Source organism: Meles meles, chromosome 2, assembly GCF_922984935.1.
Source record: "Meles meles chromosome 2, mMelMel3.1 paternal haplotype, whole genome shotgun sequence".
NCBI lineage: Eukaryota > Metazoa > Chordata > Mammalia > Carnivora > Mustelidae > Meles > Meles meles.
In genome coordinates this window covers 84,442,909-84,461,521 of record NC_060067.1, presented here as the reverse complement: position 1 = coordinate 84,461,521, position 18,613 = coordinate 84,442,909, and the positions used below count along the sequence as shown (strand labels likewise).

General features: G+C 37.9%; 1 protein-coding gene across 2 annotated transcripts in view; it reads left to right on the top strand.

Annotated features, from left to right (window-relative positions):
- The first annotated feature begins 5,278 nt into the window (after positions 1–5,278).
- The window catches only part of HSPA4L (heat shock protein family A (Hsp70) member 4 like), a 50,953-nt gene continuing 37,618 nt past the window's right edge, over positions 5,279–18,613 (top strand). Inside the window, exons 1-2 of one of the 2 annotated variants that reach the window (XM_045990530.1) lie at positions 5,279–5,628; positions 17,172–17,229. In XM_045990530.1, coding sequence (XP_045846486.1) covers positions 5,522–5,628; positions 17,172–17,229 — 165 coding nt within the window. In that variant the 5' untranslated portion in view covers positions 5,279–5,521. The remainder of the gene's footprint in view (positions 5,629–17,171; positions 17,230–18,613) is intronic. The other variant, XM_045990537.1, reaches the window with a different exon arrangement.

Genomic DNA, 18,613 nt, shown 5'->3' with positions numbered 1-18,613 from the left:
ATCCACACCTAGACACAACATAATTAAGCTACAAAATATCAAAGAAAAAAGAAAGACAAACTTATAACTTTCAAAGGAACAATATTTAGCCTCAATAGTAATGGAAGCCCAAAGATAAGGGAAGGTAACTAATTTTTTTTTATAATTTTTTATTTTTTTATTCACATATAATGTTTTATTAGCACCAGGGGTATAGGTCAGGTCTGTGAATCTCCAGGTTTATACACTTCACAGCACTCACCATAGCACATACCTTCCCCAATCTCCATAACCCCACCACCATCTACCTACACCCTACCCCCTCCCCAGCAACCCTCAATTTATTTTGTGAGATTGAGTCTCTTATAGTTTGTCTCCCTCCTGATCCCATCTTGTTTCATTTATTCTTTTCCTACCCTCCAAACTCCCCCCCCCCACGTTGCCTCTCAACTTCCTCATATCAGGGCGATCATATGATAATTATCTTCCTCTGATTGACTTATTTTGCTAAGCATAATATCCTCTAGTTCCATCCATGTTGTCGCAAATGGCAAGATTTAATTCCTTTTGATGGCTGCATAGTATTCCATTGTATATATATACCACATCTTCTTTATCCATTCATCTGTTGATGGACATCTAGGTTCTTTCCATAGTTTGGCTATTGTGGACATTGCTGCTATAAACACTGGGGTGCACATGCCCCTTTGGATCACTACATTTGTATCTTTAGAGTAAATACCCAGTAGTGCAATTGCTGGGTCATAGGGTAGCTCTATTTTCAACTTTCTGAGGAACCTCCATGCTGTTTTCCAGAGTGGTTGCACCAGCTTGCATTCCCACCAACGGTGTAGGAGGGTTCCCCTTTCTCCGCATCCTTGCCAGCATCTGTCATTTCCTGACTTGTTAATTTTAGCCATTGTGACTGGTGTGAGGTGGTATCTCACTGTGGTTTTGATTTGTATTTCCCTGATGCCGAGTGATGTGGAGCACTTTTTCATGTGTCTGTTGGCCATCTGGATGTCTTTGCAGAAATGTCTGTTCACATCCTCTGCCCATTTCTTGATTGAATTATTTGTCCTTTGGGTGTTGAGTTTGCTAAGTTCTTTATAGATTTTGGATACTAGCCCTTTTTCTGATATGTCGTTTACAAATATCTTCTCCCATTCTGTCAGGATTAGTTTGTTAACTGTTTCGGGAAAGTAACTAATTATCAAGAATTCTACACACGGCTAAATTATTATTCAAAAATTAGGGTAAAGAAAAAAAATTTTTTTCAGAGAACAACAAACCAGTTCACCACTTAGAGGACTTTATTTAAATAATTACTGAGGGGTACCTGGGTGGCTTGGCTGGTTGGGGGTCTGCCTTCTGTTTGGGGTATGATCCCGGAATCCTGGGATTTCATCCCACATTGGTCACCCTGCTCAGTGGGGAGACTACTTATCCCTCTCCCTGTGTTCTTTCTCTCTCTCACTCTCTCTTTCTCCCTCAAAATAATGAATAAAATCTTTAAAAAAATTTACCAAAATTAAAAACCCAGAAGGAAGGAATGCGATGCAGTAAGCAAAGAACAAATTGGTAAACCTAAATAAGCACTGGCTAAAACACTTTTTGGTGGGGAAAGTGACTTAACTTGATGAGTTTGGGAATAATTAAGCCTCATTCTCACTTTTCTTTTTTTTTTTTAAAGATTTTTAATTTATTTATTTGACAGACAGAGATCACAGGTAGGCAGAGAGGCAGGCAGAGAGAGAGGAGGAAGCAGGCTCCCCGCTGAGCGGAGAGCCCGATGCGGGGCTCGATCCCAGGACCCTGAGATCATGACCTGAGCCGAAGGCAGCGGCTTAATCCACTGAGCCACCCAGGCGCCCCTCATTCTCACTTTTCTTGAGAGCCTACACACATTCTGATCCATTCTTTCTTGGATTTTTTTTCAGGGACAGGCCTCAGTGTGGAGCTATGTGTTTTGTTTTAACTAGGTAAGTCTGCCTAATTCTGGGGTGCAGTAATTATAAGCCTATAAGACACATGCGTTTCTGTAATATTCTTACAGAATGTCATTATTTTAACAGTAATAATATTGATTTTTTAATCTCCATTGCCTACTCTTCTCAGTTGTTCGAAAATTCAGATAGAGATTCAGCCAAAGTGGTATCTAGAAGGAAATTTATGGCTACAAATATAACTATTAGAAAACAAGAAGGACAAAGAACTAATGCTATAAATGCTAAACTCTTGAGAGTAGGAAAAAAATAAACAAAAAATATAGAAGGAGATAATAAAGAGCAGATGAAAGAGCAGAAAAAAGAACCAAGAAGAAAAGATTCAAATAAACAATATTAAGAATGAAAAAGTGGATATGTAACTACAGAAGAAAGTTTCAAAACTCACAAATGAATAATCAACTTTATGCCGACAAATGTGCAAACTTAGATGAAATGGTAAATTGTCAATAAAAATATAAATATTGATTGAAGAAATAATAGAAAACATAGACTATAACCACTAAAGAAACTTAACTAGTGGTCATAACTCTCCTAAATTCCAGGTCAAGATGTTTACAGCCTTATTTTACCAAAACTTTGCCAGAGAAAAGAAAAAAGAGAGGGAACCTCTCAAGTTCTATGAAGCTAGTATAATCCTGATATCCACAAGATGAGTAAAGAAAGGAAAATTTAATCTTACTTATAAATGTAAACATTCTAAATAAAATAATCATAACCCAAATCTAATACATCTAAAAATAATCAGAATGTCATGGTCTAACTGGTTTGTCCCAGGAACACAAGGATATTAGAAAAATCTATTGATATTCACCACATTAATAAATTAAGGGAGAAGAAAAAGGTCATACTAATAGATAAATAACATTTGTTGTTTCAATGTCCACATATGAGAAAAATTTAGCAAACTAGGAAAAGAGGATAATTTTAATTTCTTTCATCATAAGTACAAGTACTTAACATTAGTCACAAGACAAAGATGCTCATCATTACTGCTCATATTCAACCTCAGAGAGTTTAGGCAACATAAGAAAAAAACAAGAAGTAGAAGGATTAAAAATGAAGAAAAAAATAGTTGTTTCCTGTGTTTCTATACACAGGAAATTAAAGAAACTCTACAAATGCTAGAGTTTATGAGAGTACAGAATGGCTGCTGTATACATGGATCAGTGTAAATAAATCAGTATAATTCCTATATTCTAGCGACAGGCATAACTACCTTTTTTTTTTTTTTTAGCATTTTCAGTGTCAGCAAGGCACTATTGTTACATTATTTAATCACAAAAAGAGCATAGTAGGTATATTTGTCATCATTTTAACAGATTTTGAACCTAGGACTTGGTGAATTAGGTAATTTGGCAGAGGTCCTACTGCTGTTAATTGAGCCTGGGACTACAACCCAGGTCTATGTGACCCCAAAGCTTGTTATGCTTTTAGCCACTAGATTCTGTGATTTCCTCCCCAGTTATGTAAAGAATGTGGTGATATCACCTTGCTCCTGACCTCAACTGTTTCTTTTTACTCTAATGTTTTAAGTGTTCTTTAACAGCTGAATCATCCTCATGCGCTCAAATTCTACAGACAGAAAGGCATGGATAAATAAATGGTTGTAGGAGAGTTTCAAGATAATTCTGGAAAAAATCTAGATGGTGGCGGGTTCAAAAGGATGCTAGCGGAAGAGGCATCTGGGGAGGAAAGCGAGAGGCCATGAGATGCCCAGTACGACTGCGGGCCGAGGGTTCTGTTGGGGGCGGCAGTACCCAATCCCTGCTCTGCTCGCGCACTGCCTGCTGGGAGGGAGCCCCCCCCCCGCCCCCGCCCCAGTCTAGCCACATCCAAGAGAACCGGCTAGCGTCAGTCAGGAGCTTCCCGTCTTCCTGTGTGCTCCTGACACGGGAGAGAGATGGCATTCTTTAATATAGAAAGACTGGAGTCAAAACAATACCATACATTCCAGTTTCCTTAGTATTACCCTTGAAAATGGATTTCATGTTACTCATAGCAACAGCTGCAGGAGCTGTAGTCACACTTGCTGCTGCTGTTACCGCATTGATAGTAGTAAAAAGTCTAAGTTTTCTAAAGAAGAGAACAAGTAGGAACGAGAAGAGTAGTAAAAAAATCAATTTGAAGACGGAAACAAACAGGAAACACGAAACACATAAAGAATTGGGTGAGAAGGAACAGGAAACACAGGAAGAATTAGGAGAGAAGGAACAGGAAACCCACGAAGTGAACGAGGAGAAACAAGACAGCCAAACTTTGTAAGTGTAAACTATAATTTGATTAAATTTCAGGCTAGACAATGATGCAGATCAAATGAAGGCAGACAGTGGGACCACACTAGGCTCCTTTTCTACGGACCCAAGGGCAGAGTCTGGAGGCAATGCACTGTCTTGCCTGGTATCAAAGTGACAGACTTATTTTAAGGTCAGCTTTCTGTGAAACTGGTTTTCAGAAGTAAGGGTTAGTTGAGACTGCATCTTTATAATGGTTTAAAGGAAGTTAAAGGAAGGTCAAGTTGTTAGTGTGCTCTTGTTTACTGGTAGAAGTTTGGTTTTTGCCATGTCAGGCCCTGATAAGGAAAAACAAAACCCTAAAATTTGTTCAGCTGGCTTTCACACAAGATACTGCGGGAACTGAAATGAAAAGGGCTCCTTTCCCTGCGAGCGGCTGCGCCCCTGCAGAAGAGGCGAGGCTGCCGCCATGCGGCACAATGGGCGCCACCTCACAGAGCCGGGCGCGGCGGGCGGGCGGCAGGACCGCGCGGTCAGACTGCGAGAGCTCCGGCTGCCGGCACATGGGCCCCTCGGGGCGGCGAGGCCGGCCGGTAGGTTCCTTGGCTGCGGGAGGCACTTCGTCGGAAAATAGAGGCGGCCTGCGCGTCCCACTTCGAGCAAGCCTAGGCAGTATCCAGCTGCTGTAAAAGGCGTGCCTCTGGTTGCCACAAACAACCCAAAAGGGGTGCTTCAAAACACGCTGGCAACGCGCGGGGTCGGCCGGCTGCCTCTCACCTAACCCAGTCGCAGCTCTCCCAGCTGCCGCGTGATGGCGAGCAAACTCCCTTTGCTTTCCGTCCTCTCCTCCCTGATCCTCCCCGCTCCGCCTTCTCCCTCCCACCCCAGGCTGGCTCGGCCGCCTCCATTTTCCAGATCTTTCTCGAACCCTCGGCTTCTCGGGCAGCGGTTGCCCGAGTACTGACGGAAGCGGCCGAAGTGGAGGCGAGGAGCAGCCTCGGGCGCAGAGCGGCCGCTCGCGCACCTCCCCGGCGGCCGAGCGCGCAGGCGCAGACCTCTGTAACTGCCGGTTGGAGGCGGTCGAACCGCAGTGGAGAGAGACCGAGGAGCCTGCGGCGCGGGAGGCCTCTATCTCCTCCTCTGGTTCCCGACGCGCTGCCCTAGATTTAATGCGTAGCGACTTCGGGTCATTTCTCCTCTGCTTCTCGTAGGAGTCCCAATTCTTGGAGCAAGAGCTCAGAAAAGGACGCGGTTCCCACACAGGAGCCTTCAGCACCAGCTCCCCGACGATTCGGCGGCGGGATGTCTGTGGTTGGCATTGACCTCGGCTTTCTCAACTGCTACATCGCTGTAGCAAGGAGTGGCGGCATCGAGACCATCGCCAATGAGTACAGCGACAGGTGTACCCCGTAAGTGCCTTGGCTTGATCGTAACCCCGACCCTAACAAACGTTTCCTCCCGACCCTGCGTGGGTCCCGCCTGCTGGCTGCTTCTGCTGCGCGCCGAACCTTGTGATGACAGGTGCAGTCCATCAACTGCAATCCCTGGAGACCGCTGGTTGGCGGGCCCAGGTGGGAGTCGGACTTCGTCGCCCTGCAAAGCTGCTTTTCCTTAAAGGACAAGGGACTTCACTCTAATAGTTGGCGCATCTCCTTTCTGTACCCTCTCACGCCCACATCCCCACCCTGCCTCTGTTCCCCAGCGGGCCTGCTTTAGTTTTCCGGAGGGGGGGCGGGGTGTACAACCTCCTCGATACCCTGAACAAATCTCTGAAAAGATGTCTAGTTATCTCTAGCGGGGCTTGCTGGGGATTATCGGCCGCGGGCGGGTATCTCCCATTAGCTGAGCAAAGAATTCTTCATTCCGCCCTTCCTCCTTTCCCCATCTCTCTGCGTGACGGCTTTTCAGAAAAGTAAGAAAAAGAAAGCATAGGCTGCACACATCAGAAGATGAGTTGCAGGTTCATCTGGCCCAGAACCCCCCCCCTTTTTTTTGCTAAGTTGTTGAGGTGTTCGGGGTTTTACCCCGTGTCCTTGAAAATTCGTGGGAATTGGACTGGTTTCCAGTGGCGTATATTGATGATGCATTAATAGGGAATCGGGGATGGGAGCTGTTGGCCTCCTGTATTGTATTGGTGATGTATGTCCATGAATGGAAAGCGGTGCAGCCAGAACGTATCAAAAGCGAATTTCTACAGAGTGAATTATAGAAGAATCAGAGGCGGGCGTCCTGTATAAACAGGATCGTGGAGTGAGTCGTTTATGAACACTTAATGAAAGACTTAGGAGTGGCGTTATGTCACGGAAACATGTTTCTACACGTTCCATTGTTTCTCCGGTTTGCAAAGTTTGTTGGCGAAGAATAATTAGAGTAATTAAGACAGGTCTGAAAAATTAGCCTTTTATTGTCAGTTCCTGTTACTGGTAATTTTGTGAACAAACCAACTGTTTTGTCTTCCTTTTTGTGGAAAAGTAACTAAACATCTTGATTTGATGCTTTAAGATGACCCAAAATATACAAATATGAGACTTATTTTAAGATCCGTGTTAAGCTAAGCCCTTAAATGATAAAATTACTATGATTGTATGAAAAATTTAAAAATATGTCGAGATGTTGAAGAGTAGCTTACTTAATGTAGTCTGTGCTTTGGTTTCTTTCAAAGAATATTCTGGAAGGTTTTATACCACTTTTTTCTAGATATATACATTATATTCTGTTGAAATTTTGCATGTTTAAATTCTCAGGTATGAGCATAGATCAGTTAATCCTCATAGTACTGTTACAACTTTTGCTTCCTTTTATGTCTTTTTCCAGCCTTTATGCACAGTGAGAGGCTCAAGCAGAAATTGTGAACTGTTTCATGACTCTATGTCTGCAAGATCTTATTTTAAGCCATCCAGAAAGAAGCAGTAAATTCCATTGTCCTCTTTCAGCAGAGTAGAGGTGAATGGGGGCAGTCTCTGGCTTCAGCGACTTAAGACCATAAAGAAAAAGTGAGGGGTAGCATGGATATTCCTCTAGTCGTTAGAGTCTTATTCTAAAGATCACAAACCAAAACTGTAAGACAGATGCTGCATTTCCGGCTCAGAAGTCTTAGTAGCGAGTCCATTGACTCTTTAAAGAACCAGGCCAGACTTAATTCTTTAAAAATTAGGCTGCTCATTTTCATGTTTCTTAGACACATTGGCTAATTCTACTTGGCTGAGATCTAATATATTTCTGATCTGTGTGTAAGAGTCACTGATAACTAGATTTAGTGAACCTAGTCCAAACTAGAAAATTACTAAGGTGGAAGTATTCTTAGCTTGTGTTAGCAACTCTGCCCCTCTTTTCATGGCTGTGCACTTTTACCTCAGGATCTTTTATTGTTACTGAACTAATACTTCGCTGTACCCAATTCTTACACTATATTTACTCTGTGGAACTTAAATTATTGAGTGAAACATATCTTTTCCAGGTCCCTGGACCTTTGTTTATTGAATATGTATCTTGCAAAAAGCATAACTATTAGAGAACCTGTAAATTTTCTAATACATCACAGTATTTAATGATATAAACTAGCTTTCAAAAATTTTTTTCACCTGTTCCGGTCACTGACACCAAGGTAATAAGACATAGGTGTTTCCAAATAAATTGCAAAAGGACCTTGTGGAAAGAGGAAGGAAATGTTCCATTTAGTTCGTTTTGGCATTTATGCTTTTTAACATTTTTTTCATTCTTTAACATACTTGATTATACATGGGAAGGTCTGGTGTATAAACCAAGGACAGTTTAATGGAAAAGATAATTGCTTAAGTTTTGGCCTTGTGTAAAGTTGGAGGGCATGTACTAGCTGCTCTTCTCCTCCCATGCATAAATCGAAGAGGGGGAGGAAATTAACATGCATAAGTTGAAGAGGAAAATTAATTTCAGAACATTTTCTTATTTAAAGCAATTGTTTCACAAATAGTACATGTTCATTGTAGAGAGGTAGACACATTAAAAGATTAAAGGAAAAATTTAATTCCTCCTCCCAGAAATAAAACTTGCAGATGGTTTTCTCTGTGTTTCAAGGATAGATTATACTTTTTGCACTTAGATCCTGTTTGGTAACTTTTATGTAATACATACTTCTATACCATTAGTTTCAGTGTTTTTGTATAATCCTTTCTTTAATTCCATCCCTCTTTGGACAGTGAAGTTGCTTATATTTTTTTATAAGCCATACTGCAATAACTATCTTTGTGACTGAATTTGTGACCCTTATAATTCTTTCAAGTTAATTTTTAGAAGTAGAATAACTGAATATGCACATTTTGGGATGTTTGTATTGTTCAATTAAGGATAGATGTGGGGGATTGGAATTTCCATCCCAGGCTTAATTATATCAAAGTGATTAGTTTCATACATGGGAAAAGAAAACTGTAGCCAAGAACCTTCATTCAATATTAGACTAAAGCATGTGATCAGCTAAAACAAAACTTTTGTTGATAATAGTGATTGATATGTAACAAGTGTTGTGCTTCTATTGTCATATATATTACATCAATTCTGTGAGTTTGGTAATACTAGTTTTTTTTATAAGCCTAAAGCAAACTTAACTGTTTTGGCCAAGAACTTGTAAGCGATGAAACTGATTCAGTTTCAGACCTCTTTTACTCCCAGAACCCCAGAGTCCTTCCAATATCCATTGGTATAAGGATGGTATATCCATATTAGGTTAATGGGGATATAACAATCAAAGGAACAAATTATCTGGCTGAGAAGCATCTTTGCTCTAATATCAATAAATTCACCTGGTTTTGACTAGTTTCTAAGAACTACTGTTTTAAAATGCTGTTAAGTTATTTTAAGAACATGTAGAAAATCTTATTTTGTTTAGCAAATTCATTAAAATGCATACCAACACAAAATAGGTTACTATAAGTATATGGAAGAAAGCAGTGTGGAAGATTGTAAACTACAAACTGCATATTTCTTGTGGGTAGAATTATGAAGGACGTGCTTTTACTACATAATGTGTAATGTTTTGAATTTTTATGAACATATTTTACAATAAGGAAAATGGAGTTTTTAAAAATGAAAGTATTTGAAGACATTTTTGTTAGGTGTATTTCTCAAAATTCTGTATGATCAGACTGAATATTCAGTTCTCTGGTTTTCTGTCCTCATTTTTCCCTGTTTCTTTACCAGTGTATGAGTAATTTGGAAATATGGGAATATACTATTTTTAACCTTACTTTATGCTGTCCTCTTCAGTGCATACAGGTAGAAATCACTTACTTTGGGTTATTAAAAATAAACATTTTTATACATAGGAAATGCCAAACTCCAGAAGTTAATAGTAGCTATAGTTGGGTAGGAAGAGAACTTTTCTTGGTGATAGCAGTTGGGGAGGTGGAGGGGAGGGGAAGCTTTAACATTTTATTTAAATATTCTTCACATCATATGAATTGGCTTTGTATATCTTACTATAAGCTTATGTTAACTTTGATTTAAAATATTTTAAATACATCCGAGAAAGGAAGTCCCCAGCCCTTCCCAGCCACCTAATAAACTTTAGTATGTATGCTTTTAGTTTTATACAAGTGTATGTGTATATAACTGGTATGTTTTTCTATGTGTTTTTTAACAAGAGTAGAATTAAATGGTATGTATTTTGCAACTTTTTCTCAAAATACATTTTGAACATCTCAAACTCGTGTGTATAGTTCTAATTTGCCTCATTTTAAAAAATTTTTTTTAAGTTTTAAAATTTCAGTTAACACAGTGTAATATTAATTTCAGGTGTACAATTTAGTGATTCAGCACTTTCATACAGCACTCAGTGCTCATCACAAGTGCATTCCTTAATCCCCATCACCTGTTTCACCCATCCCCCCCCACCCACCTCACCTCTGGTATCCATCAGTTCTCTGTAATTCAGAATCTGTTTCTTGGTGTGCCTCTCTCTTTTTTAGCCTATGCTGGTTTGTTTTGTTTCTTAAATTACACATATGAGTGAAATCATACAGTACTTTTCTTTCTCTGACTTACTTCACTTAGCATAATACTCTCTAGCTCCTTTGGGTAAATCCTTCATAGTGCAATTGCTGGATCATAGGGTAGTTCTATTTTTAACTTTTAGAGGAACCTCTCTACTGTTTTCCATGATGGCTGCACCAGTTTGCATTCCCACCAGCAGTGCAGGAAGGTTCCCCTTTCCACATCCTTGCCAGCACCTCTTGGTTGATTTGTTGATTTTAGCCATTCTGACCTCATTTACCTTGTTTATTTAAATGGCTGTACATCCATTGATAAGTGCACTATTAGTGAATGTTTCAAATTATTATTTTGCCATTGACAAAAACAAAAATTCAATGAGTATCTTTGGGTTTTTTGTTGTTTTTTTAATTGTGCTAAGTAGAATGGAAAGACAGATGGCTCACACATTAGCAAGGCCAAAGCTAGGACTATTAAATCTTTTAGTGTGAATATTTTCTATGATAAAACAAAATGAATCTTTAGTTACTGAATTTGTTGGTGAGGAATTCTGAAAAGTTTCTAGAAGGCAAGGAACTATAAGTACAAATTACATACTATTGTGAATTTAAGGTATTTAGCATGCTATGGTAGTCTTTTGTATATAGTCACTACAATACAAATTAATCAGCATAGCTGTGTTCCAGTAAAGCTTTATTTACAAAAATAGGTGGCAAATGGTAATTTGCAAACCCCTTGTCTAGTCAGTCATAATCAAAAGAACTTTAAAATTATGGTGCATTGCTATTGGAATTTGACCTGTTGAATTTTAAGATAATCAGCTTTTAAAATAATGTATCTAATAGTTAAATACATCTAATTTAATGTAACTAATCAGATTTTAAAATATGTCTATGTAATTATAGTTGACCCTTGAACAATATGGGTTTGAACTGTGTAGGTCTGTTTATAGATGGACTTTTTGTTTTGTTTTGATAAATACAGTACACGACTGTGAATATATTTTCTTTCTTGTAATTTTCTTAATGTTTCTTTATCTCTAGCTTAATATAAGGACACAGTGTATAATACAACACAAAATATGTGTTAACTGTTATTAAGGCTTCTGGTCAGCAGTAGACTATTGGTAGTTGTTTGTGGGTTAAAATTATACATGGATTTTCTGCTGTGTAGGGATTCAGCACCCCTAACTCCCTCATTGTTCAGGGTTGAACTGTGTGTGATTTCTGTTAATAGCTTCAAGTTGTGAACCAGTTTGTTTATGAATTAGGCACATTTATTAAAAGCATTTAGAAACTCATAAAAGAAATTTTTATTTTTTATATGTTAAAAAGTTTTATCCATTGTCCATACTGAAAGACCAGAAAGTTTTTGTTATTACTAAATCATGTATGCCTAAAAGAAGTCTTACTTTTGGGGATACCTGGGTGGCTCAGTAGGTTAAATGGCCAACTCTTGATTTCGGCTCAGGTCATGACCTCAGGGTCCTGGGATAGAAACCTCCCTCCCCCCACCCCCGCCCTAGTCAACTCCACTCTCAGCTGGGAGTCTGCTTGAGGATTCCCTCTCTGCCCCACCCCTCTGTGCACATGCATGCATGCTTGCGCTCTCTCTCCCTCTCTCAGATCTTTAAAAAAAAAAAAAAAATTGTCTTGTTTTTCTAAGTGGCAAACTCTATAGAAAGCAAATGGCTATCAGAAGTCTTTTGGAGAACATTACTCCCCCACTTCCTTCTGGGGCAATCTTTTTCGAGATAGTTAACCTTGAAAAATAACCATATGTTTTCTTTACTACAGAGCTTCTCAAATCCACTCATTTGTTTATAGGCATTGAAACACTCCCAGGAAAGAATGTTTTTCCCAACTTATTTGAATCTCCAAGGAATTATATTCCATAGAATCGTATTTGGAAAATGTTGCTATAAGGCAGTGGTCTCAGGTGGAAATTTTGCGCCTTAGGGCACATTTGATGATATCTGAAGGTACATTTTTGGTTGACACTCTGGGGGTGAGGAATGGGGGGAGTGCTTCTGGAATCTCAGGAGATGACCCCCTGACTTAAATCAATTGATTGCCCGTTCATATCATTATTCACCCTGCTATTGTTTTCTTAATACGTACTTGATAACATAAGAGGCTATAAATAGTAATTGTGATCTTATGGAAACTGGCAAGGGAAAGCTGACAGTTTTTAAAATAGGGTAATTTTTAAAAGGAAAGTGGTACAGTCAAGAGGCTTTGAATCCTTCGTGGAGACTGACAAAGTGAACAAATTTAAAGAGTACTGACCTCTTAGGTGAGAAATCTCGTAGTCTTTTGGCAGTTAGTGTTTTCTCCAGCCTGATCATGCTTGGCCTAATAAAAATAGGCTCTATAAGAAAGAAAATTAATCATAAACTTTAAGGGAAAATACAAATACAGTTCTGTTTTGTTGTTTTTTAAAGATTTATTTGAGATAGCATGCCTGTGGGAGTGGCCAGAGGTAGAGAGGGAGAATCTCAAGCAGACTCTCCACTGAGGGTGGAGCCCAAGTGGTGCTTGATCTCACAACCCTGAGATTATGACCTGAGCCAGAATCAAGAGTTGGATGCTTCACTGAGTCACCCAGATGCTGCAAAATACAACTTTCTTAAATTAACACTTGTCTTTTTTTTTTCCCCATTTTATTTATTTTTTCAGCGTAACAGTATTCATTCTTTTTGCACAACACCCAGTGCTCCATGCAAAACGTGCCCTCCCCATTACCCACCACCTGTTCCCCCAACCTCCCACCCCTGACCCTTCAAAACCCTCAGGTTGTTTTTCAGAGTCCATAGTCTCTTATGGTTCGCCTCCGCTTCCAAATTTTTTTTTTTTAATAAACATATAATGTATTTTTATCCCCAGGGGACTTGTCTTTTGATTTTTATGCCCCTCATCTACCAAAAGTGACATAGGACATTTAGAAGTTTTGTTTGTTTAGAATTTATGGCATTTTCTGAGAATCTGGGATTACCACTGTGGTGGCAATATCAGATTGGAAATTAGAGATTTAACCTGCATTATAAAGTTTGTTTTTAGGTATAAGATGGAATTTCTGACTGGCAGTTGAAATAAGTATAGAAAGTATGGATTATACAATATATATTTGGGTAAAGTATTGAATATCCTTTCTATAAAAACTTTTATGTCAGCCTCTGAGGTATGGTATAATGTGTTTATTTTCCTTGTGTTAGTAAAGTCAGGTAAAGGTTTTAAGAGATGCTAGGTATTTTGATTCCAGAATCTTTTTGAAAGAAAAGGAAGGAGTATTCAGCCCTTTTTTTAGCTATGTGAGGAACGTTTTCTGTGTATTGAAACTAGGTATTTCTAAGCTGTAACACTAAATTGTTTAAACTTTAAAAGTTGTCTACTTTTAACTTCAAAGAATAATAGTGGTAACTATTTAGCTTTCTCTGTGAAGTGATATGTGTGTGTAGCATGTTTCAAAGAATTTAGTGCTTAATAATATATCGTTGAATCAATGTTATTTGGCTTCAGTTTTCTAGGAAAAGTTAACTTCTTGAGAATCAATCTTAATAAGATTTTCTATATACTCAAGTGATGGTCGCCTAGTATTAAAAAATTAAAAGTATTCTTAAGTGTGTCCAAATAATGGACTAGAGAGAAGGACAGATTATAATAAGGTAAGCTAAAAGAAGGCAAATCCATATTTTCTCTGATGAACTTTAGGACAGAATGCCAGCCATCCACATAAATAACCATATTAGGTATGCGAATACCTACTCTAGCAGGGACTATGTTGATCAAGGAGTTATTTGGAAGAGATGATCTACTTGGGTGTCTCAAACATATCTCAATCTCAGCATGTCCAGTGAGCACTGTGATTGTCCATCTCAAACCCATCCATTTTACAGTTTTCTGTGTCATTAAATGACACCACTCTACCCTCTTCTGCAAATGGGAAACCTAGATATTCGTCATGATACTTGCCTCTTCCTCTTATATATTCCAGCTCTGTTCAGTAAAAATGTTAGCAATATCTATAAATATTTTAGTAATTACACCAAAAAGATAAGAAACAGGTGAAATTAATTTTGATATTTTTGATTTAGCTCAATATGTCCAAAATCTTATTTCCATATTTTAAAATCAGATATTTTATAATTCTTTTTAAATATTAAATTTTCAAAGTCCAGATTATGTTTCACACTTAAAATGAATACATCTCAATTCCTACTAGCCACATTTCATGTGCTTAATCATCACATATGGCTGGTGGCTACCATATTGAACAGTGAAGATCTAGTCTGTCACAAAGTCCTTTGAGTTGTACCTCCTAAATAACTCTTAATTCCTTCTCTCTCTCTCTCAGCTGGCATCATCCTGATACAGATTACTGATAATTTCTAGCCTTCCTCCCATCAGTTCACGTGGTCAAAATGATCTCTCCCAAATCTTTTAATTCCACCCCCATCATCATCTACTCTTTAAAATCTCATCGCTTCCTCGGGTTAGCCTTTCCTGATCCTCCTCCTCTAGATCAATTCTGTTATCTACTCATCGAGCATCATGTACACCCTCTCTTTTAGCATCTAGTTTACTTTCATTTGTGTGAGCACTGTAAGTTCCAAGAGAGCCAAAACCATGTCTTTTTCCCCTTGCTGTATCTTTAGTAACTGAGTGCCAGACGTAAAGTAATTATTCAACCAAAATCTGTTAACTGATGAATTTAACTGCTTGCCCTCCTTGAAAATATGGCCCCCAGTGTAACAGTATCCTGTTCAACCCTTAAAAAGCACTGTTTTGGGGGCATCTGGGTGGCTCAGTGGATTAAAGCCTCTGCCTTTAGCTCAGGTCATGATCTCAGGGTCCTGGGATCGAGCCCCACATCAGGCTCAGCCGGGGGCCTGCTTTCTCTCCTCTCTCTCTCTGCTTGCCTCTCTGCCAAATTATTATTTATTTGTCTGTCAAATAAATAAATAAAAATCTTTAAAAAATAAAGGCACTGTTCTTAAGACTCTTGATCTCAGCTCAGGTCTTGATCTCTTGTTTTTGAGTTCAGGCCCCATGTTAGGCTCCACACTGGGTATGGAGCCTACTAAAAGAAAGGCATTGTTCTTGCATCTTTCCTCTTCAGTTCATCTTCTGTATAAGCAGGGATTGTTCTTTTCTTTATTCAGGAGCCTTTAATTCACTTTACCTACTGAGATAAACTTCAAATTTATAACTTGCCGTTTGAGGCTCTGTGTAATCTGACCCCAATATTATAAAAATGAAACTAGCCAAGTTGTATTCTTCCTACTCTCCAAATAAACATTACCCTTGGAGCCATCTTTCTATTCATTCAATAAGTACTTTTACTATATTACCAGATAATGATCAAGGCCTGTATTATCAAGTAGTCAAGTAGAACTTTCTGTTCTACTGTATATCTCTTCTGTTGTATGTATAATCTGTTCTCTCTGTACTCACTGGTCACATATGGCTGTTAAGCCCTTGAAAGTTGGCTGTTGAGCACTTGAAATATGAGTAATGCTGAGGAACTGAGTTTTTAAATTTTGGTTAAATCTTATTAGCCATGTGTGGCTAGTGGCTACCATATTGGATAGTACAGATCAAAGGAATGGAGCACATGTATCTGCCCTCATGGAGTTCATGCCCTGGTATGGAGATAGTCAGTAAATAAACTGTATCAGATGGTGATACATTATGCAGGAAAATAAAATTAGGTAAACAGGAAATGTATATGTTGGGAAGGAGCAGAAAATATTGTTTATGTAAGATAGAAAAGGTACTGACAAACTGACATTTGAGCCGAAATATGAAAAACGTGAGTGTAAGCCATGTGGATGGGTATATTTAGAAGTGTTCCAGAGATAGAGAATAGCATGTACAAAGGCCCTGAAGAAGGAGTGTGCTTACCTTATTCTAGAAATAGCAAAGAGACTGCTGTGTCTAGATTGAAGTTATAGGGTAGAGCAGCCAAGGACCAGACCAGGAAGGGTTTTATTGGCTATTAGGGAGACTTAAGGTTTTGCTTTGTGAAACAAGACATCATTGGAGGGTTTCAGCAGCTGAAATTCATGACCCTAGTCTTGAAGAGAATCACACTGATTATTGTATTGAGAATAGGTATACACCTACATACTGGGAATGTCCTTTTGGACAAAGGACATTTTACATATTAAAATTTTTTCTCTTCTTTCAGATCTTAATTCAGAAATTACCTCTTAATACTTGCTTTTCCTAAGCCTTATCGTATAGAAGTGATTGTTCTTTTTCACTAGTATTCATGTCCATATGTTTATAGTCCTATATGTTGATTTTTTTCTGTAGACTATAAATTCTCCAACAACGGTTATTGTAGCTAGTATATACATAGTGCTCCTGGTTATTGATTGAATGGTACCTCTAGTTACAACTAAAATCATGGAAACAGTTTCTTAAATTATAACACGAAATGATACTTTGATGAAAATGTTGCTCTATAATTGCTTTTATAAGTAGAATTACATCTAAATGCAGTAATAAAAAAAATAGTGTGGTGTCCAAAGCATTTACCCATATTCACTCATTTAATCCTCTTACAAATTTGTGAGTAGATATTATTATCAGCACTATCTTCTGGATGGGAAACTGAGACAAATAATGGTTAAGTAATTTCTACAAGATTACAGAGCTTGGATTTAGATCCATGCAACCTGGCCTTACTAAACACAGTTAATTTTTTTATTAGGTCATAGACCTACTAAACAATTTTGCTGGCCAAAAGAGCATTGCCAGCTATTAGCAACATTTATTCTAAAAATTCTAACATTCTGACTTTATCTACTGTTCTATTACTTATGAAACAAAACTATGCAAAAATCTGATGTCCATTAACCTATTTTTAGAATATACATGATTATGTTAATCCATTTAATTCATTGTTTTCATAACAAGAGATAGAGTAATGGCATATCAATATAAACATACCATGGGAACAAACTTTGTGTTTTTCCCTTGTTTAGGGCCTGTATATCTTTGGGATCAAGAACTCGAGCCATTGGAAATGCAGCTAAGAGCCAGGTAAATTGTTAATGTAGATGTTTTGACTTACAGGAAGAATTTAATGGAATCTTGGTAACCAAGCTCCCACTTTATTAGTTAGTGAGAAAAGAGAAGGAGAGAAATTTGACAGACTCTAATATCTTTGTATTTTAATAGATATATTTTGTTTTGGGGTTGTAAAATATTTCTTATATTTTATTTTTTAAAAAGTCTTATTTAATTATGAAGTTAGGGTGTATGACATCACTTTTTCCCCTGTATGGTCACTTTTCTATGAGGTATCCTATCTGGAATATACACTTAAACAAGTAAGCAATGTCCTTGTGAAACAAGGTGGGAAAGATGGAAGAACTAATTTCCAGAGTAACCCAGTGTGGCTACTTTTGCATGGAATCCACTTAAGTATTCATATTTCTAAGCTTCCAAAGTGCTTATAAGTAGAACATTTAATTCTAACGTTTTTTTGTTAGAGGTTCATTTTCCTCAGACTTTATTTCCCTGAACCAAAAGCCTTTAACAATTACTTCTTATATTTTAACGTGTACCTGCGTCTTCTTTTGTCATAAAATAACTTTAATAGGTCTTTTTTCCCTCCTCACTTTATGGGAATAATTGACTCATTTATCTAGGAATTTTTGCTTAAGACTTTCCTCAAGGTTGTCTTCTAATTGGCCTATACATGAAAGTGTTATCTTCTACACTTTCATATTGTACATTAACAAATGTTGAGTTTGTGCCAAAATGACTTTTTCACTAAAGTTTACATCTTATATTCTGTGTGATCTTCTAAGCGTATCATAGATAACAGAGTCTCCAATAAGAATGCGAACTAAAGTTATTCCTCCTAAAGAGACCAATGTGGTAATTCAGCGTACTTGTAGCTTTCATCTTGTAATTTGTAACTGAAGAGCAAGATCTGTTTGACTTTAACTAAGAGGGCAGCAACTAGATCTCAATATTAGTGTATAGTTTGAGCTAGATGTTCTAGTTTAAAAATTTGCTAAAATGCAAGCCATTTGCAAATTCAGACACTTTAACTTTGTGTCATGCTACACGGAAGGAGTTTAAATTTACCAGCCTAGAAGCACTTCTCAACAGTAAGAAATTTAATTTTCACTACATGGGAAGTTTCACAAAGAACTAGATATTAAGAGGAAAAGAAAAAGGGGGCAATGTGGAAGAGTGTTTCAATAAAAACATAGGAATGAAAGTGGAAGAAAGAGAAGTCAAACGTACTAATCCACTAAAACAAAAGGTGAGGAAAACCAAACAGATGAGCTGTAGATAGATTTTCACTGTATTACTTGAAAAGTTTTACATTTTTGTTTTTTCTTTTTTGAAAACATTAATTTTGAGTCTACATTCCGAGAATAGGAAGAGAATTTGTAGAGCAATATATAAG